Source organism: Sinohyriopsis cumingii, chromosome 1 (genome assembly GCF_028554795.1).
Source record: "Sinohyriopsis cumingii isolate HCF-2022 chromosome 1, ASM2855479v2, whole genome shotgun sequence".
Classification (NCBI taxonomy): Eukaryota; Metazoa; Mollusca; class Bivalvia; order Unionida; family Unionidae; genus Sinohyriopsis; species Sinohyriopsis cumingii.
The window spans coordinates 84,016,544-84,040,006 of NC_142961.1; the positions used below are offsets into that span (position 1 = coordinate 84,016,544).

The 23,463-nt window shown below is 33.4% G+C and overlaps 1 protein-coding gene across 3 annotated transcripts in view; it reads right to left on the reverse strand.

Moving 5' to 3' along the window:
* LOC149807256 (ubiquitin-conjugating enzyme E2 U-like) overlaps nt 1-22,624 on the reverse strand; it is a 37,128-nt gene extending 14,504 nt beyond the window's left edge. Inside the window, exons 1-7 of one of the 3 annotated variants that reach the window (XM_089964101.1) lie at nt 22,505-22,574; nt 17,700-17,753; nt 16,189-16,281; nt 12,302-12,386; nt 7,546-7,638; nt 3,483-3,580; nt 522-648 (exon numbers count right to left, since the gene is read on the reverse strand). In XM_089964101.1, coding sequence (XP_089820227.1) covers nt 522-648; nt 3,483-3,580; nt 7,546-7,638; nt 12,302-12,386; nt 16,189-16,254 — 469 coding nt within the window. In that variant the 5' untranslated portion in view covers nt 16,255-16,281; nt 17,700-17,753; nt 22,505-22,574. Of the gene's footprint in view, nt 1-521; nt 649-3,482; nt 3,581-7,545; nt 7,639-12,301; nt 12,387-16,188; nt 16,282-17,699; nt 17,754-22,504 lie in introns of all 3 variants that reach the window. The other 2 variants (XM_089964095.1, XM_089964090.1) reach the window with 2 other exon arrangements.
* Nucleotides 22,625-23,463: the final 839 nt, after the last annotated feature.

A 23,463-nucleotide genomic window follows, 5' to 3' on the forward strand; every position in this document is an offset into this window, starting at 1 on the left:
GTTAAATAAAACAATTAGACTACATGTTACAAACTTGAATTTACACAATGTAATTTATTATCATCTTCTCTACAAGGCAGCTATAATATTTGTAGCGCATGACTATCTTACAATGTGTAAAAAAAATGTCCTTCCTATCCAGTATATGTGTATATTTGTTCTGAGTTGGTTGGAAAAAAAATGAATTTGATATGGCATAGGGATACAGCTGTCAGGCTGATATGTATTCATAAGCCATATCAAATAAGTTCTTTCCCCTTACTCATAACAACTCATGAATGTAGTTCTGTATTTATTACATACCCTCTTTTAATACTTTCTAATACTTCTAGCTTTACTGTAATATATTCAAAATGAGCTGGAATCCATAAAAGTTTTATTCACTACATCTCAAAATATTTACATGCCAATGTCAAAAAAGGGAAAAATAAGTAGTTTGAATTTGGGTGTGTTATAAGGAAATGTATCAAACACCAGATCATGCATGTAAGATTAAATGTGTATGTAATAAATTAATATACCTTCCAATCTCTGACTAGCAGACACACAGTCAAGCACCATCTGTCTGTAAGCATGTGGTGAGTGAACAATCATCTCTGCTGCCTCAGAATTCACTGGGTTGTGAAGGTATGGATTAGCTAATAAACTCTGAAACAAATACATTCAAATTTAAGGATGAATGCTTGTAAAAGGTTGCAGTAATGAACGTTTTTAAATTTTTTATATTTTTTCATAACTAAAAGTCCAAGAAATCCAAAATCACTTGAAAATGTAAAGGCTGGTATTCATTTTCTTGTCAAACTTCAAGTTGTATAACTATCCCTATGTTTAGACTGGTATTCATTTTCTTGCAAAACTTCAAGTTGTATAGCTATCCCTATGTTTAGACTGGTATTCATTTTCATGTGTTACCTATAGTTTTATATCTATCCCCATGTTATAGACTGGTTTGAATTTTCCTGTGCTACTTCAAGTTGTATATCTATCCTCATGTATAGACTGGTATGAATTTTCTCTTACTACTGTACTTTTATTTTCTATATCTGTCCCCATGTACAGGCTGGTCTGAATTTCATGTAAATACTTCTTGTTGCATATGGACTTGGGTCACAGTGATCACTTCCAGTTCAGAACCCACAAATGTAGTCACTTAAATTTTTGGGGCATTTTTTCCTCTCTCATTTTGGTGATGATACAAGAGATAGATTCAGGCATTCTTGGTATCGATTTAAAAAGTAATTGCTTATTCTTTAGAATTTGAGCATTATGTTGTATGTGTGTATTTCAGTGACAGTGCACAGTGAGTAATGAGGCAGTGATACTGATCTGAAGTGAAATCTGTGATCCATTGTACATTGCTTTTGTTTACAGCCCAGCCTGTCAATGAAATGCCAAATAACATATGACAAGAACTTCACTGTGAATTCATCTTTGAAGGTTTTTTTTTTTTATTAACATATGATTCATTATAATTTGGACACAGTGACAAGTTCAGTACTGAAAAACAAATGAAGACACTATATAATGAAAATAACTGTGACCTGAGTCCAAATCTATCTCCATTATCTTATAGACTGGTATGAGTTTTCTTGCGCTACTTATAGTTGTATATCTAACCCCATTTATTGAATGGTATATTCTTATGCTACTTCTAAATGAATATCTATCTCCATGTATAGACTGGTATGAATTTTCTTGTGCTACTTATAGTTGTGTATCTATCCCCATGTATTGAATAGAATATTCCTGAGCTACTTCTAAATGAATATCTATCTCCATGTATAGACTGGTATGAATTTTCTTGTGCTACTTATAGTTGTGTATCTATCTCCATGTATTGAATAGAATATTCCTGTGCTACTTCTAAATGAATATCTATCTCCATGTATAGACTGGTATGAATTTTCTTGTGCTACTTATAGTTGTGTATCTATCTCCATGTACTGAACAGAATATTCCTGTGCTACTTCTAATTGAATATCTATCTCCATGTATAGACTGGTATGCATTTTCTTGTGCTACTTATAGTTGTGTATCTATCTCCATGTATTGAATAGAATATTCCTGAGCTACTTCTAAATGAATATCTATCTCCATGTATAGACTGGTATGAATTTTCTTGTGCTACTTATAGTTGTGTATCTATCCCCATGTATTGAATAGAATATTCCTGTGCTACTTCTAATTGAATATCTATCTCCATGTATAGACTGGTATGCATTTTCTTGTGCTACTTATAGTTGTGTATCTATCTCCATGTATTGAACAGAATATTCCTGTGCTGCTTCTAACTGAATATCTATCTCCATGTATAGACTGGTATGCATTTTCTTGTGCTACTTATAGTTGTGTATCTATCTCCATGTATTGAATAGAATATTCCTGTGCTACTTCTAACTGAATATCTATCTCCATGTATAGACTGCATTTTCTTGTGCTACTTATAGTTGTGTATCTATCCCCATGTATTGAATGGAATATTCCTGTGCTACTTCTAAATGAATATCTATCTCCATGTATAGACTGGTATGAATTTTCTTGTGCTACTTATAGTTGTGTATCTATCCCCATGTATTGAATGGAATATTCCTGTGCTACTTCTAAATGAATATCTATCTCCATGTATAGACTGGTATGAATTTTCTTGTGCTACTTATAGTTGTGTATCTATCCCCATGTATTGAATGGAATATTCCTGTGCTACTTCTAACTGAATATCTATCTCCATGTATAGACTGCATTTTCTTGTGCTACTTCTATTTGAATCCTCAAGCAAGGGTTATTACATGTAAAAGTATAGGGAACAGTTTCCATTACATAGTAAACAAAAAGCTGAATGAGTATTTAAAAATTCATCCAATATTCACAGGTTAAAGATCATAGACTTCTTTTGTCAAATACACAACAAAAATGGTGTTTTGATGGGAGAATATTGTCAGTATTACAAATTTACTGAGATCACACTGTTTTTCTCAACCTAAAGCTTGTGCTACCAATTTACAGCAAGTCATAAATTTCAAAAGGGTCCCAAAAGTCTTGCATACTTTTTGCTGACTTTATCATTTTCTTTCACAATGTTGTTATTATGATTATTAGAATCATTTAAAAACTTTTCTTGTCCATTTTTTTAATATGAGATACAAGTTACATCCATGTCATTTCCCATCCAGTGTCTTCCAGAACTCACAAAACTATGATACACTTCGATACAAAATTACATCATATCAAAAGTTGTCATAATGTAATGATCACATAATTGCAAGCCATGCATTAAGCATTGATTTTAGAAAGTGAATGAGAAAGATATAGAGATGAACATAAAAAAAATACTGGCATGAGAAATGGAAAGGGGAAGTAATACAGACAGAAAGCAACAGAAAGATCAATAACATGGAAGCATAGATGGATTAGCAGGTAGGTAGGTAATAGATTGATAGAAGGAAAAAGTGATAGAGATGAAGTAGTAAGTGCATTGACTTCACCTGTATTGTTAAAAGTATGTCAGATAAACTGTAGGTGTCTTTCCACTTGGAAAAGTCATCTAGGAAATCTATACATGGCTTGCCTGTAATCATGTCAACTGAAAAATGAAGAAATATAATTTCAAACAAAATCTAAATATATACATGTATGTTTGAATTGTTTAGTAATAACCTGTTTTACACCAATCAGAATCCATGGTTCTTGAATACTGCAAATTTGGCTCATGAAGATGTGTATAACTTTCTTTCAAGGTAATACTTCAATGTAAAAATTTCATTTTAATCATGTATCAAGCTTCTGCAACTTGGCATGTGTGAGACATGTCCAACAGATCTGATTAGCTGAACAACTATAAATTGCCTTAATTAGACATTTGGAGTTTGTCATAAGAAACTCTTATTCAGAATTGATAAATAACTGTTTTAACTAAAATTCACACATCTGTATTAATCTCATCTTCTGTGTAAGATGCACACTATAACGTGTGAAACTGACTTGGGGCTTTTGTAAACAGTATAATGTAATCACATGGTTGAGCCAAAGTTGCAACTCATGAATTTGTTTACCAGAAGGACATAGAAGTGTGTCACTGCACACCTAATTCTGGCTCACTTTTAGCATACAAACTTATGGAGCCTGAATTTTGCCAGAAGATAGAATTATTAGCCACAAGACAAGTGTGCCTGAAAATAACATTGATCACTTTTGCACAAAATTATGTGCCTGAAAGTAACAATGATTACAAAATTATATGCTTGAAATAATATAGATCACTTTTGTACATTATATGCCTTAAATGAGGCAGAATGAAACAGCACAGAAAACTATGTACCAGAAATCTGTGAAAAATATATCATAGTTTAATTCGTTTTATTTTAATGAAAAGATGTCCCTGTATTTTAACTTCAGCCACAACTGACTTAGCATGGTAACACCATCAGCATCCACTACAAAACTGAATTTTAAAACAAATCAGTTCTCTGAGTTCAGTCATTTTAACTAAGCCATAATCTTGCAACATTTTCCATGATTTTCTTTCTATTGAAAGCATGTGACTATGAAATTATATAATTTTTATAATCTTGCCTGTCTTTAGTTATTTTGTTGTTCTTGATGGAAAACATTTACCAGGATATGACTAAACTAATTTTTGTGTCAGGAATAAATTTACAATGCATAATGAATCCTCATCAGGTAAATTCTGTTTAGACCTTCTTACTCTTTTAGTTCCTTCAATAGTAAACATAATTAAATAAAAATCACTGCATAACAATAAAGTCAGGGTATGATTGTTTGAAAAATCTATTCTGGAATAAAGAATGACTATTTTTCTATTTTTATGTACATATATTTGGAACTCTTCCTAATTCACTGGCAGGATAATTTCTTTCTTTAGTTTTCTTGTCCTTTAGAAATGAAGTGTCTTGACAACATTTAGAGTTTTAAAAGATAGATATCTTTGAAATAACATGGTTTAATAAATGATAACACAATACAATAACACATACCTGAGACTTTGCTTATGCAAATTTGAACCAGATTATGTTTATGTTACTCAATCATCATGATTTGCAGTAAAGAGCAAATCCATCCCTAACTGGTCATTAAGATAGACCCCTTTCCATTGTTTACTTTGAAGTTCTCCGCTAAATTTGTGACAAAAGTTAAAAAAGATCAGACTGAAAGAGCCTCAAATATCTTGTTCTGTGCACTAAAATGTGTTTATTTCAAACTTTTGCTGAAATACAATAGATCATGATGTTGGTAAATCTCAATTTACAAAGCAATGATGAGCATGACTTCTTTGAGGATGATGTCTGGTGATGTTGGTAAATCTCTATTTACAAAGCAAAGTTGGGCATGGCTGCTTTGAGAAGGATGGTTGGTGAGCTGCAAAACAGGAATCCTAAGTTCTATCTTTACAACATGCCTAGAATGAAAAATTAGGTCAATAAATGCCACAAGCCCTATAAAACAAGAGTTCTATCAGTAGAACATGATATGTCTTCCACATGCTCATTAGTCCTAAATGGAGGAACTAGTAGGGCACAGCTGACATTCAAGATTATTTACCAATGGGTCTCAATGAATGCAGTCTTCAATAATATAAACAGAACATCTGATTCATATGTACATCTGAGTGGTGTCAAACAGATGTTTACAGTACTGAGTCAAGTCACCAATGTACATCTGAGTGGTGTCAAGCTGACATTTGGTGCATCTGAGTGGTGTCAAACTGATGTTTATAGTGCTATGTCAAGTGGCCCATGTATATCTGGGTGTTATCAAGCTGATGTTTAGTACATCTGAGTGGTGTCAAACTGATGTTTACAGTACTATATCATGTGGCTCATGTACATCTGAGTGGTGTCAAACTGATGTTTACAGTACTATGTCATGCAGCCCATGTACATCTGAGTGGTGTCAAACTGATGTTTATGGTACTATGTCATGCAACCCATGTACATCTGAGCGGTATCCAACTGAGGTTTACAGTACTATGTCAAGAGCCCATGTACATCTGAGTGATGTCAAACTCTTGTTTACAGTACTATGTCATGTGGCCCATGTACATCTAAGTGGTGTCCAACTGATGTTTACAGTACTATATCATGCAGCCCATGTACATCTGAGTGGTGTCAAAATGGTGTTGACAGCACTATGTCATGCAGCCAATGTACATCTGAGTGGTGTCAAGCTGATGTTTACAGTACTGGGTCAAGTGGCCCTTGTACATCTGAGTGGTGTCAAGCTGATATTCAATACATATGAGTGGTGTCAAACTGATGTTGACAGTACTATGTCATGCAGCCCATGTACATCTGAGGGGTGTCAAATGATGTTTACAATACTATGTCATGTGGCCATGTACATCTGACTGGTGTCAAGCTGATGTTTACAGTAATATGTCAAGTGGCCCATGTACATCTGAGTGGTGTCAAACAGATGTTTATAGTACTGAGTCAAGTGGACACGTACATCTGAGTCATGTCAAGCTGATATTTAATACATACGAGTGGTGTCAAACTGATGTTTACAGTACTATGTCATGTGGCCCATGTACATCTGAGTTGTGTCAAACTGATGTTTACAGTACTATGTCATGTGGCCCATGTACATCTGAGTTGTGTCAAACTGATGTTTACAGTACTATGTCATGTGGCCCATGTACATCTGAGTTGTGTCAAACTGATGTTTACAGTACTGTCATGTGGCTCATGTACATCTTGAGTGGTGTCAAGCTGACATCTGCATTATTGAGCACAATGTGAGAATTGTTTTGAAAAAAGGACCGTTTGAGATTTTAAGTGTATTTGTAATTCCATAGCTATATATTAACTTCAAAACTTGAATAAGTGACCAAAGTAGCAAATATATTAGAGTTGACATTCTGATGTCAGATAACAAGAGTGGGTAAAATTATAGTATATGGGATTGACTACACATATTGATGAAAAAAGTGTCCAAGAGCAGTTCACACATTTTTTCCTGATATAACAAATGATAAATATCAATTTCTTTTTGATACACAAAATAATTTATAATTAACTAATGGAAAGTATCTTATAAATTTGGAGATGTATATCTGACTCTTGGATCATCTTTCATTAAAAAAAATATCATCAATGCAGTATGCATGATTGTTTAGTCTTGGGCTCAGCCAATGTGGGTACATGAGAAAGTTAGCCAGTACCTCTCTGTGGGTTGGTGGTTCTTTCCAGGGTTTTCTCTGCTTCTTCATCCACCAGTTATACTGGCCACCATGTATAGCATATCTTGTGCTGAAAAATGGTGTTAAACACCATCACAACAAAAACAACAACATGACTGTTTATTGCTTCTATCTAATTATATCTAAATGGAACTTTTTCCAAATGAATGCTACATGTAACAACTACCCTTCATCAAAAGCATGTTTTCAGTATGTCATAAACTTTCCTACTTCCCTAGAAATGACAAATAACTAACTCTTTGTACTGGTTTTTATTAGGCAACAAAGATATTGAGGAGAGTACATCTTTTCCATTAATATGATCTTTTAAAATGTACAAAAAAACTCACCATTTGGATGGTACGGAATTGTATGGAAACATACTTCAGGTGGGCGGTAGTTGAAATTCTCATCAAACTTTATGTATAGACGAAATGTTCCCCCTGAAATAAAAAAATTCATTTATATAAGTTTCTTATCAATAAACTGAAATAACATATAATGCCACCATTTCAAGTGCTATAAATCTGAGAATTAAAATACATTAAAATCAGTAAATAATCAAAATTAATCATTATGTTTCTTGGCAAATATGAAATGCTGTGTCTTCAAAGCATTTCACATTTCAAATACACAAAAAGACCATTTGGAAATTAAACTCCTGTATAAAAATCTTTAAATTTATTTGTTCACTATAAATATGGTCCTTTCTTTAACCAGCCACAGTGGTTCCTCACTATAAAATATGGTCCTTTCTAATATGTAGCTATAGTGGTCCTTCACAATAAACTTTAGTACTTTCCATACGTAGCCATAGTGGTCCTTTAATATGAACATTAGTACTTTCCATATGTAGCTCTAGTGGTCCTTCACAATAAACTTTAGTACTTTCCATATATATAGCCATAGTTGTCCTTCAATATAAACTTTAGTACTTTCCATATGTCGCCATAGTGTCCTTCAATATAAGCTTTAGTACTTTCCATATGTAACGAGGTAACGAGTGGTTCTTCAATATTAACATTAGCACTTTCAATATGTAACCATAGTGGTCCTTCACAATAAACATTAGTACTTTCCATATGTAGCCATAGTGGTCCTTCAATATAAACTTTGGCACTTTCCATATGTAGCTATAGTGGTCCTTCAGTATAAACTTTGGCACTTTCCATTTGTAGCTATAGTGGTCTTTCACAATAAACTTTAGTACTTTCCATATGTAGCCATAGTGGTCCTTCACAATAAACTTTAGTACTTTCCATATGTAGCCATAGTGGTCCTTCACAATAAACTTTAGTACTTTCCATATGTAGCCATAGTGGTCCTTCAATATAAACTTTGGCACTTTCCATATGCAGACACAGTGGTCCTTCAATATAAACTTTGGCACTTTCCATATGTAGCCATAGTGGTCCTTCAAAATAAACTTTGGTCCTTCCATATGTAGCCACAGTGGTCCCTCACTATAAATTATTATGCTTTTCATATATAGGTATCCTTTCTCTTAACTCCCCATCTTGTATATCTCTGTCTGATTTTTATTCCCAACTACATCTTATAATTGTCCCTTTTCTTTCTCTCCCCTCTTTCTGCTTTTCTTTCTGCTTTCTGCCCTTCTGCCTTCTCTACCCCACACTATATCTTGCATCAATCTGTATACACATATCATAATCCTACACCATTTCCCTACATTCAGAATATGATTAGCTAACCATTACTAGATGAATGACAGCTCCCTTCCCCCAGATCATACCATAACTAAATGGTGCTGAAACAGTAGGAATATGAGCCAGCTATCCAGATATGTCATGAAGCTGACCTGTTTACCCAGATTTGTTGAAGCATTCCTGAACCCAAAAACTGTACTTGCTACTGATTTGTTCTCACACCCAACTATAATTAGTTTCTATGATGCTTACCTAGTTACCCAGATTTATCACTGCTTCCCTCAAATCTGTCTCTGAAATTCCCATATTCACCCATCCCCACTTATTACTAGTTAGAAACCTGATACTGGTACTGCTATATATTTTACTTTCTCTCACACTAAAATCCCTTTTATCATATGTATGAAGAATTCCTTTTGTTCAAAAATGCTTTACGTTTATAAATAACTTAATCTAATGTGTATCCATGATATTTATAACATACTTTAAATTCTAAGGTGTATAATCATGATGTTTATTAGGTACCTTATTATAATGTATATCCATGATGTCTGTAACAAACATTATTATAAGGTGACTTATTATAAGGTGACATCACTTATAACATGGTACTTTTATGGCTTCCATAAAGAAGCAATGTACTGCAATATATGACTATAACATGATGGTTAGAATCCACAGAGAGTTAATGTGCTATGTATCAGCAATATACAGTGAAATCCCGTTTTAACATGATGACTGGGGGTCCACAGAGTGTCTTTGTGCTACATAACAGCAAAAAACAGCAAAATCCCACTATAACAGGCTCGTTGGAGTCCTCAGAGTGTCACTGTGCTACATAATGTATCCTGCAAAGTCAGTTAAGTGAAGAAATAAAACAATGGATACATTTGCTGTAACCGCTCCAACTTGGAGGAGGGGCTACAGGAATGGGCGCAAAGACTGTTCTACAGTGGCACAATTAAAATCTTTAATCAATGCATAATAAAGAGAAAAGATGAAAATACAGTGATTACATAGATATCATTTGATTTTAGGATGAGCACCATGCATTGTTACATACATGTATAGCCTGAATACTTCTTGAGTATAAATATACTCAGCATCTGACCTGACTTCAAGTATCAATGTGTGCGTATATATATATATATATATATATATATATATATATATATATATATATATACTTACTCACTTACTGGTTCAATAATAATTAGTGTAACAATTATGAGCTTTCCAAAGAGCCAATGTGTTTATACAATGATCAAATATCAAAATGCAGTGATTAACTAATGAAATAATTTAAATGAACATTACCAAACCGAAGGTTTTAATATATTTATTCATATAAATAAAGACATGGTGATAAGATATTTTTTCACACAAGAATACAACACATCTTTCCAAATTATTAAATCAAACTCGTTTATTTTAGAACAAAGCCTTTGTATTACACCACTCCTCAATAACTCCTGCCCTGATAACTCATGAACCCGCTTATAATGCTAGGCACTAGTGGATCCCATTTTCTTTTGTACTAAAAATTACCCCAAAAATGTATCCCTATTTGTTGAAGAAAATCTTGATCACAATTTTTTTTACTGAAACTTTGATATATTGCTCATTTTATCATTCAAAAGGGTAAATAGGACCTGCAAATTTGAATCAACATTATGAAACTGTCAACTTTTAATAATATGTCATACTTTTTTTGCCATTTTCTTTCCAAACGACATTCTTAGTATACCGTAAGTAACGATATTCAACGAAATTTCAGTCAATGAAAATGTCACTTTAGCCTACTGGAGGCAGTAATTTAGTAAATAAGAACCAATTAAATACATTTTTTATCAAGTGAAATTTGTATTTTAGTTCTATCAGTTACATTTAAATCTAATGATCATAAATGCAATGTGCCTTCTTGCATTCAAACATAAAATGTGTCAGTATACCTCAGTGGTTCTCAAAGTGGGTGGTACTGCTCCCTGGGTGGATTACCGAGGGTGGGCGAGTTAATGCTGAATAATGCTTTTTACGGGGCAAGGTAGGGGGTGCTGGAGATAACCAAAGGGGTGGTGGCCCGAAAAAAGTTTGGGAACCACTGATCTACCTGAACAGCTGTGTCTGCGAGCTTTTCTCTAGGACTTAATTAAGTGCAGACTGATGTTTTGATCTGACCTGTGCAGGTATTTGTTGTATTGTTGCATTGAAATAAAGCTGACCTCTTTTGTATTTTCACATTAATTGCATCTTTTGTATCAGATAAGGAATGTGGAATAAAAGAAAAGGTAAAAGGTAAACAAATACTACATGCATAAAATCTAGCAACCCCGATCGTTATGTCGAGTGAACTAATTTTGATTGCTCAATTGAACACTCTTATAAATATTATTGTGTACTTAATATAATTTAGACTACCTTAAATTAACCTACTCAATCATAAATGTGATCAAAGACAGCAAGGCAACCAAGTAAAGTTAATACTTTGTCAAATAAAGAGATTTGTTTCACAGACAAGGACCACTGCTCCACAAGAGAACTTCAGCAAAATCCTTAATAAGCACTTAAAGACATCCTCAGGGATAAGAAGACATTTCACTAACATTGCAATAAAATCACGGCATCAATATTTTACAAACTGAAAAGTTGAAAAATTGACTTTTGATGCTCACAATTGTTACACGAAATAAATGTCACTAAGTTTTGGAAAAAAAACAATCTTGTTTCATCATGTATCAGCATTTAGTCTGTTACTCTGCTTTATAGATTCCATGCTTCGAACTTTCTTGTAATAAAATATTAAGGAGAACCAGACTAATCAACAACAAAATTTAGTGACATAATGCACAAATGTTTTCGTGTACATGTGAAGGTTGTTGAAACCATTTGAAATAATATTAACAATCTTCCAGATGTTGGTCTTCTTGAAAATAAATGTAATTTATACAGAATAAGAAATAACTTCAATCAAAAATGCACTTTATTGACAAATATTCTCAAAGCAGTTATAAAATGTGTATTCAGTCATTAAACAGTCCAGTTTCACCCCATCCCCTTGTACTTTTGTCCAGCAGGGATGGCATAACTCTTATTTTTTTTATGTCCCTTGGTAACTTACAACCTTGCTTATATTGCAATCTATGTTTTTTTTTAACCCTACTGTACGCAAGTTATTAAGGGAGAGGTGTACTTCAAGAAATTGGTGAATTTATTCTAAACTTTTTAGAGCCACAACATGACTATTATGTATTAAAATCTGTGTTATAATGAACTGTTGTCATAATAGGGTTACACTATAATATTAAGGCAATATATTTAAAACTTTCATAAGAACAATTAATCTCTAATTACATGAAATTAATACATTGGTGAATAACTGAAGTCCAAAGTTAATTTACTGAAAATGAAATAAAAGCAATGACAAAATAGATTTTCCAACCTTCCCATATTGTGTCCTTTAGTCCCTGTACCTTGGCACCCCATTCAAAAATATTATCATCACTCAGTGGAGATGCCTCTATACCCTGTAAAATGAAACTCATATGTTATGCATTCATTTTGTGATCTTCTGCATTATATAACAGTTACTAGTAGCAAAAAAATTGCTAACTTTTGTGTTTGTTGCATAAATTAACTGTTAATTTTAAGAAGAAAAATATATATATCCAGCAATAATCCCTTCCTTGTTGGGTTACATTACAAACCTTCTAAGGTAAACCGAATGAAATCATCTTATAACTTTAAAATATTATTTTAAATTTTACACACCAAGACATTTGCTTTTGCTAAGTCCTATCTCTAAGTCTCCTATGCAGCTAGACTGGGTCTTGTTATATATAAACTGGGTTGTTGTATGGAAGCAATCACGGTAATGGTTACTGCTGCCTGCATCCCTGCCACAACATAATGTGTCATGCAAGAACATGCTTTCTGACCACCAAACCTATATACAGTTGTATTTATAAAGCCAGTTTTCTGTAATCTTAGCAACAAATAAACAGAAAACAAACAAAAAACATAGAGACCTTTCTTTACCACCATGTCATAAGCCTGTGGCCTGTATCAGTAAACAGTTTTGCTCTGGACAGTTTATACAGCTGATTATCACAGCAGCAATTAAAACCACAGACGGTCAGAGATAAACAACCACCATTTCACAGATTGCTTAATTGGCTGATAATAGCTAGGTGTAAAGTCTTTTGAGCAGTGCTGTGGAAGATCCTATCATGCTAATTTGCATAAGTAAAGACACTACATGGAACAATCCAATTCATTTGAAGTTAGGTAAATCAAAGAGATGAGATGTTGAAGAGCAAACTTTGTTATACATCATTGCCTTGAATAATGCTTCTGTACATTTCTTAACCATTCCAACAACCAATCTCACTCTGCTTTTTCATGACTGCATATATGTCATAAAATCTTACTTCAGAAAGAAATGTTGCCACTGATTATGGACTAGCCAAAATCTTCAAGAATCTCATAAAAAGCAAAACAAAGTAATATCTAATGAGGTTTTTTTTGGCACACATCTCTGATTTGCCTTACTTATACAGAACTGGGCTGTTCCTCATTGTGTACTCTACCAAATAATGTCCAAATTAGTCTAGTGGGCTATCCCTCAACAATTGTCAAAGGGCGAAAAACACCAATCACTCTAGCCATTGTCAATCAAATAAGTATAATTTGTAGAATGGCGTAACAGGATAGAATTGAATGGATGCTTGGATCAAATGACAACACAACACACTGTGATGCAAGATGGAAGTTTATGATATGAATTAATAAAAATATATATATTAACTATAAATACAGTGATTCTTTCATGCTCTAAACATACATCTCATTCAATTTCTTTATTCAAACATTCATAATTAGGAAAACAAAAAATGAATCATATATTCAAATGTATGATGGTAAGATTCATATAATCTCGTGAAATGAAAATAAGATTCAAATAATCTCATGTAATGTCATGTAATGAAAGTGAGATTCAAATAATCTCATGGAATGTAAATAAGGTTAAAATAATCTCATGTAATCAAAATGACCCAATTGTACTCAATTGAAACAACAATCAATTGAAGCAAACATATGCCTTGGTCATTTGTACAGATGTATGATTCATAAATATTTGTAAAAACGAATGTGTCCAATGACAAACCACACAGTTTTCCCAAATTCTTGGATTTGCCCACACTTATATCAGCCGCACTTCATGGATCCACCATGCACACAAGTTTACAAATTAGCGGTTTTATCTTTGTATGGCCTTGATGGTTACATCATCGTCCATATCCATACAGACACACAGACAGACAGACAGCCTGATATACCCGCACACACACACGCACCAACAGCACACAGTTCTCCTAAATTGGGTTGGCACACCTGTATTGGCCACGCCCACCCTTCATGGATCCACCATGTGCATAGACATACATACAGACATACACAGAGACAGGTACCGACAGGTACAGACAGCTACAAGAAAACCAAACTGGTCATAATAATAGGTATGGAATTAAAATCTATAGATATATGCTACTAAATTAAACCCCTAATAGCAATTTGTAACAATTCAAAAGTTCACAACATTTCAAATATGCGTAGTAGTAAAGGCATCATTTCATAATACAACATTAAAAACTGAAAATGCTTCATATATCAAATAAAACACAAATGTAACACTTACCCTTATGGCTGGAAAACAAAAATGGAGAATGTACACTCCTTGACAAAATCCAAAGACCAGTGTGTCAGTTATAAAACAAACTTGCATTAAATCTACAGGAGAGTGAGCATTGGTAACGGCAGAATACCAGTGCATACCGTGCTTTTAGTGTCTATCACTGCAAGCGATCTATGCCGAGATACATGCTAGTTCAGTTGCTTATCTAGAAAAACAATTATCCACCCTAGTTAACATTGTACGCAGGTAGGATGAAAATGATCAAATTGTTCTAAGGTGAAACCAAGTTATTTCTTGTCTTATTCTGTGACAAATGGTGGTTGTTGGTCTCTATCCACCTTTACCTGTTAAATGCCTCAGTGACAATGATTTCTCTGAACCGTCCAGGGATGATAGTATTCCATGAGCATTAATTATTAAGTATGAAGTTTTGTGAATTACAACAATATTAAACATGAAGCATTTCTTAAAAATTTTATAAATTACAAACTGTGTTTTCATAAACATGATCATGTCCAGGAGTCTGGAACATTTTTTGTTTGACATGATGCAACATGGCATGTATAACATAGATAAATATGGAACCCAATCACTATCAGTCCTTTCATTATAACATAGATAATTACTGCACTCAGTGAATCACTATAAGTCTCTACATTATAAGTCTCTTCATTTTATCATAGATAAACAAAGGCACCCAGTGACTAAAAGTCCCTTCATTTTAGTGACAATAAGTACCTTCATTATAAGTCCCTTCTTCATAACATAGATAAACACGGCATCCAATGACTGTAAGTCCCTTTATTATAACATGGATAAATATAGCACCCAATGACTACATGTCCCTTCATTAAAACATACATAAATATGGCACCCAATGACTACATGTCCCTTCATTAAAACATACATACATATGGCATCCAGTGACTGTAAGTCCCTTCATTATAACAAAGTAAATATGGCACCAAATCACTATAAAAGTCCCTTCATTATGACATAGATGAATATGGTGCCCAATTACTACCAGTCACTTCATTATAACATGGATAAATATGGTAGCTAATCACTACCTATCCTGTAATTATAACATGGATAAATACCCAATCACTATATAAGTCTCTTTTTTACAACATTTTTTATAAGGCACATATGATTATGAAAGGGAATCTTGCTATAAAATGGCATACTGTATCGCTGCCATGTACAGCACTTTTATGAGGATGTACAATATCATGTACTTCATTCTAAGTCACTCTCACTATAAGATGGCATACTCTATGACTACTATGTAGGGCATTGTATTGAGGGTGTACAGTATGATGTACTTCAATATAAGGCTGTCTCACTATAAGATGGCATACTCTATGGTTACCATGTACAGCTTTGTAATCAGCATGATGTACTTCATTATATTAAGGCTGTCTCATTATAAGACAGCCTACTCTATGAATGTCATGTAAAGTTTTGTAATGAGGGGTTACTGTACTGCAAGTGGCATAAAGAAAGAAAGAAATCTCTTCCAAATGCTTACAAAAAAATATCCAAATGCAAGGTAAAACAAAACTATTAAAATTTTAGGAGTAATGTAGGTACTTAATTTACTGGTGAATTTGTTTTTTTGCTGTAACACTTACCCAAGGTGGATCTGTCTTGAATTTTTCATACTCTCTTTCAATTAAGATATGGGCTCTAGAGTACATGTTTCTTCTCTAACTTGATTTGAAGATCTGAATCAGAAAAAAAAACTGTCTCAAAAATTGGCAGACAAAGTGCATAACAGAGTGAAAACATGTTTAAATATAAAATATAACACAATTACTTGCAATATGGAAATATGGCTGCATGGCCATGATAGGATGCCACTCCCCTTCAAGCCTGCAGTTTTTCCATGTCTAAATGACTTAGTTTAGTTTACTATCTGTAAAAGTTCACATAATCTGTAACTATGTAAATGATCATGCATGTGGTACATCTGGTGTTGAGGCCATGTGTGGCAGAGTTGTCTAAGGCACTTACCTTTACAGATCACTGACATCTCACCTTAAGTTTGAGTCTTGGTTTGGCCAATGTGGATATGTAAGAAAGCTTGCCACTAGCTTCCTGTGGGTCAGTAATTCTTTCTGCAGTTTTCCCCAGTTCTTCCATCACCAAATATAATGGCTGCCATGTATATAGCCTATTATGTGCTAAAATGTGGCAATAAACCCACAAAACAAGCAAACAAACCATCTGGTTCTGGCTGACTTGCCATCCAGGCAGTTTTGATAGGTTGCATTAACTATTTTTTATTATTTTCATTGTTATGTATATTTGATTTAATTTAACTGTTAGCTTTAATTTTTTTTATTTTATTTCATTACATGTCATTGTAATGTAATAATGATTATTGGACTTGATTTTTTTTCTTCTTAAAAGTAAGTTCAATTCTATTTGACCTGACTTTTCTAATTTACATTGGTAAACATCTAATGTTAGAAACAATGTATCTAGTTTCTGACCTTGATTCATAACCAGTGATAGTGTTAGTAAACAACTTTTTTAAAATTAAATTTATTCTTTCTCAGAGTAAAAATTATTAAGTTAAGTCAAGGCATACCTGGATTATGTGATATTTATCATGTAACAAACTTTGATTTCTAGAAGGTTGACCCCCATCCAGTAATCTGTTTTGCATCATAGTTAGACTTATTACTGATGTACATGTACTGAGAAAGAATAGTCAGACACTGCAGCACTTTGTAGTTTACAACAGATGTCATCGTCTTCCATTTTTGGATTTCATCGGGATTTGTACTCACTTTCATTCAGGACTTTATATTGCTAGGACTTCATTCATTATGATTTCATTCATAAAACCATAACTTCTTTTTTCTCATTTTTCACTTGATATTCGAGGGAAATAAATTGTTAAATTTTACAAGGCTTGTTGTCTTCACTTTTTTCCTGTTACCTTTTGTAAGAACCTAGACTATTAACATCATATATGTGGCAGTATGAAGTGATATCATGATTATCTAAACGTTGTTTTTCTAAACCTCAACTGTCGTATGAACTCAACATGGACATGTTTTAGAAACTGAATCATATCATGATATAAATGATATACATAAAATGAAACAATTGCAAGTTGAGATACAGTACGCACAATGTCAATGGCTTCCATATAGATGGTTGTCAGCTGATCACCAATGTAGCTTATCTGAAAATATCAACTGCAATTCATTTGCTGAATGGATAATAAACTGCACACTTAACAACAACAAAGAGAGGCAACACAATCCTGTAATGTCTTAATTTAATATAACAACAGGTAGAGGCCATGAGCTAAAGATAAGACATCAAGGATTTAAGTTAAATGTTCTGTTCACTAAAGATCATACCCAGATAATTTATCATCATTATGTTTTTGTAGTACAAATTATAAACAGTCATGCCTTTTAGAATACTAGGTTGCATATTTCTATCGATATTTGCAAAGGAGACATGCCAAGTGTATTTCTTTAAATGGCATTGCAAGAAATATGTGTAACAATATTCAATTTCAGCTTGAGTTGTTTCATCAATAATCAACTAAACTTTTGCATTTAAAATTTAAAAAAACAAAACAAAAACTGACACAGCAGGAACCTTTCACACACAAAAAATGCTGTATACATGATTATGTGTACAATGCTTCCACATTTAATGTGATGGATAACATGTGACCCTACTGATAACACAGAGGCATGGGTGGATTTTATATCTCTTATAGATAAAACAAAACGGGTTCTTGTCTGCTTAACTGCTTAACATGGAAAAAATAATTATTAGAAATCTTAATATATTACTCATTTTATCATTGAAAATAGTAGTTAGTGCCAGAAAATTTTAAATCATTATGAAATTCACAATTTTTAAAAAGAAATCTTATTTAAAACAAAACATTTTAGCAATAAATGCTACAGTACATAATTAAATATTGATCAGTAAAAATGCTGGCAAATGTATATTGGTGGTAACATTAAGAAATAATTACTAATTAAAGAAGTTTTTTCAAGTAAAATTAATGCTTTAGTTTTTTATTATTTAATTCAGTTTCAATGTCATTATCATAAATGTGATATGCCTCTTCTATTGAGACATGAGGGACTCTGGGTGGAGGAGTGGTCTAAGGTGTTCACCTTTACAGATCACTCACATCTCAACACTGTTTGAATGGGTTCAAGTCTTGCCTTCACCAATGTGAGTATGTGATAAAGCTTTACAACAGCTTCTCACAGATTAATAGTCCTCCCATGGTCTTGCAGGGTTCTTCAACCATGAAATATACTGGCTCCCATGTATAGCCTATCAATCACAGAAAACTTATGTTAAACCCACAAAACACAAAACCATCTATTCAAACATGAAAATAATCAAATGACTGTTATTGTGATGCCACTTACTTGATTAAGTGCTTCGTCAGTGGCAAAGCTGGCATCATTTTGACAACTGTCCTTCTTCACATCATCACACAAATTAATTAACAGATAGTCTCCCCTCAATACGCAATACACAGAGAGAGGCAACTCAAACTTTACTAATCCATGAATTTGTGACCACTGCATGTAACTGACCATTGCATGTAACATCTGGGTGTGGATCACACTAACTTCTTGTTAAAATTGCACACTGTAGGTGACTTCCAACTTTTGCTTTGAGCTAATGTTGTGAATTATTCTTCAAATCTGCAGTGATATATCATTTAAATTGGCAATCTTGAGGAATTAGCCATTGCAAACATAGTGATGAGTTTGGGACTTCAGATGCTATGAAGTGAAAATTTCATTCCATTTATGTTTGCTTATAATGGATACATGTGCTTTGATACTGACATGAAGGCAACCCAAAGTTACTGATGGATATTCTAATAGCCAATAATTTACAATCCAATAAATAGATTTATGTGTGGAACAAAGTATATTATAATTCTCCTGTATCAATAAAAGTTGCTACTTCTGCCTCCCTAATCCCACACCAGCTGTTAATGTTAACTAAAATTCATGCCTCCCTCTCAGCCTCATATCTTTGTTTATGCTGCAGTCAATGTTTATGGACCTAGTTCTTTACAAGTTATTAAAGGACTGGTATATGTAAACTAAGCACATGTGATTATCTGGCTAAAAATTATTGGGAGAGTGCTGTGCATCAATTTATTAATAGATGGGGAATATTGTTCAAGTTTCCTCTGACATTTCACACCGTCTGTTAGATATATATCTGAGCAATTAACCCAACTAAAAAAAACAGTCCAATATATAATAAGGGGTGAGAAATGTCAGCGTAGACTCAAACTCAAGGTGGATATTGCTCTTTATACAAATAGTCCAATCAATTTTATTTGTATGTAATATTTTACTATTGGAAGACTCAGCTATGTTGGTTATAAAGATTTTCATATGATTCTAGAGGGATTTCAAAATTAACTATAAAGTTTGACTTCCTTCGCAGCAATAGACCTTTCTAAAATTTGCTCTAATCCCTCACACACACACACACACACAAACACACACACACACACACACACACACATATATATATATATATATATATATATATATTACATGTATAGTATGTACACTGCATCAATTATATACCACAAGATTTGTACATTTCACATTAAAAAGTAACAAGGCTTGTGCATGGAAATTAATTTGGAATAGAAACTAAGCAAAATGACAAAGCCTTTTCATCCTCTGATTGGTATGACAACTTTTACCATCATTCATAGGTCCAGAAACATTGTCATATGACATAATCGAAAATCCCCTACACTCGTTTTTTCATGGATTTTTGACCATATCTTGCTATGATGGTCAAGAGAAAGACAGACTGATAAACAGAGAGGTGGCCTTTAGGACATTTTCATATTTAAAAATCAATTTTTAGAAAATCATAATAGGTTTAAGAAACAACAACAAAGCATTAAATACAATACAGAATGTGTGTCTCTTAACCAAGAAATTTAGCATATAGTGTCAATGGGCTATTGCAACTTTGTATCATTAATTACATAAACAATGTTGATAAATCACAAGCAAAGTTTACACATACCATTACAACAAATCATATTCTTCTCGGTTACTTGGTGTAAGTTCAGTTTCAAGTTTTTCATCAAACCCAAATTCTTTTTCTCTCTCACTCCAGATTTCTGCATATTTTGTCCCTTATGCATGACAGGGAAGGGAGAACAAAAAGCAGAAAGGATTGCGATGAAATTGTGTATGATGTTAAATTCATATGGAAAATAGGGCTTTTAATACTTTTAAAGATATTTGCATGCATCACTAATGATTAATAAGTGGAAATTCATCACTGATCCATAGGCATCGAGTCCATAGCACACTAGTGCAAGAATGTTTATATATGCGTATTGTTGTGCCATGGGTGGATTGCAATTTGATATACCAATAGTATTGGTATATCAAATTGCTTTATATCAAAGCTTTAAAATCCATGTTATTTTTAATGTATGTTGAATATATACATTTATTATATACTCATTTTTTTCTCCGTTAACTATACATTGTCAGAATCATTTAGTATTTTACGATATTGCACAACTTCATATTGCCTTCACGTGCATAAAGGAACTACTTTCTATTGTAAACAAACAATGGACTCAGACGCCAGCACTTTTGATTTGAAAACAAATCATGTACACTCGCATAGTAGGTGCTTATATTTTGGTTGATTAAATTTGTTTCTGAATGAAGTAAAGCAGATATTTCATGGCCTGCCACATACCAGCTGCTTTGGCACATTCCACATTAACTTTTTGATACAATCTTTCAGATCTAGGCTAGCTATACAGCAGATGCAAGAAAGGGTCCTTACAAATAACATACAAGTGAAAAGGCATAAACTGTCTTCTTTAGCTGGTAATAAGAATGGCAAAAAAAGTTTTACATCCTGTATTTCCTCGTAGTTACGCAAATCCGAATTACATGAGCCATGTCATCTGGATTACACATTTTGAAATTGTACAGTAATTTAGAATATAAGTGCAATTACATCCTCCTTACTGTACTCAAAATGAAATATGCATTAAATTCCTTAGCGTCTTTTTCATAATTGCAATTGAGTGACTTTATATTTTACCCACATTATGATTTCAAACATTCAGTGACAGAAACAGAAACACTTTTGCAGTTGTCAACATGCTTCTCCCTTGCTTCTTCAATCCAGTGTATTTCATGTTAAATTGTCACATATCAATCCAGCCCATGATCACGAAATTTCGTAGAATCTAAAACAATACCAAAATCTATTCATTCGAGATCAAATGGAAAAGTTGTTGCAATGTGCATTCATTCACAATATGGCTCCGAATTTCAATTTTAACTAGACACGCCATTTTTTTTCGAAAGTTATGTCAAATGCGCGACTAAGTTCAAATTTATCTGGGCAGAGTTATGTGCGCAGTTTTATCTGGGCAGAGTTATGTGCGCAGTAATACTGTTGTGTAATGATGAATCTCGCTTGTGTATTTAGTTTGGAATACAGCATACATTCAGTTACTTTGTTTCTTGTATTGTATTTTGTTAATATAAGTAAGCATTAGGTAGAATAAGAAAATGAGCATATAATAAAAAAGTTACTGCAATTGTAAGGGAAAATATTAGCTCGTTTTGTCGGATGGATATACTTCACTCCCAAAGTCGTGCAGTATTTACATCCAAAAAACTCGTTAATATTTTCCCATAAAAATGCAGTAACCTATAAATATAACTGTCATTTAAAGGTGTGCGTAATCAGGTTATTTTTATTTAATAAAATGACACTCATCACTGAAATAGTCGACCTATATTCAGTACGACTTTTACTCAACAAAAATATCCTAAGGTACTCAGTACGACTCCTGTCTGAGAGAATGATTCTCTTCAACAGAACCTTGCAAACGTTTTAAAAACTAAGATATTATAATTTTACTTAGGAAACAACCGTGTGTTTCGAAACGTGTCTTCTTTTCGAGAAAGACAGCGTACACATTTCAATCCCTGTCATCCATATTGTTTGCCTTCACAACTAACCGGTGTATGTATATATTTTTCAATCGGAATTTTGTATCCGCGGATTTTATTAAGCGAGCAATGATTAAGCAAAACAACCATAAGATCATGTAGGAATAATGTAAAATGACTAAAGAGAGCGAACAGACGGCTTGATTTTCGTATATTTGAGAGTTTTAAAAATGTATTCCTAATTGATAAGGCTTCTACACGACTGATTACTCTATATGTCCTTGATTTAACACGTTGTTCGTTCGATTTCGGTAAGGTACAGGGCCGGATTATCCATTAAGCACATTAAGCACGTGCTAAGGGCACCAGAAGAATTGAAAATAATTGTTGATGATAAAAATGAATGAATTATATATGACAATTTCGATCTGCATACACGAATATTTTGATTTGGAATGATGGCAACGCCGGTATCATTGTTCTTCTCTTTCTTCTTCTTCTTTACTTTTTTTTTTTTTTTTTTTTGAGTTTCATATTTTTTTATATTCTGTGTGAAGGAGGGACACCATAACATTTTCAATGCTTAGGGCCCTGGAAGGCTTTAATCCGGTCCTGGTGATGTGTGAGAGCAATTAATATTGTTTAGGGTTTATCGCCATTTCTCAGCACAAGATAGACTACACATGGTGGCCAGTATATACTGTCAGCTTTCTCACATACCCACATTAGCCAACCCAGAGAACCCATGCGGACAGAGGTGAGATGGCATTGATCGCTAAAGGCAGTGGTTCACAAACTTTTTCGGGCGACCGACCCCTTGGTTATCCTCAGCGCCCCCTTTTCTTACCCCGTACAAAACATTATTCAGCATTAGTGCCCCTCTCGGTAATCCGACCGTCCCAAGGGGGCGGTACTGCCTACTTTGGG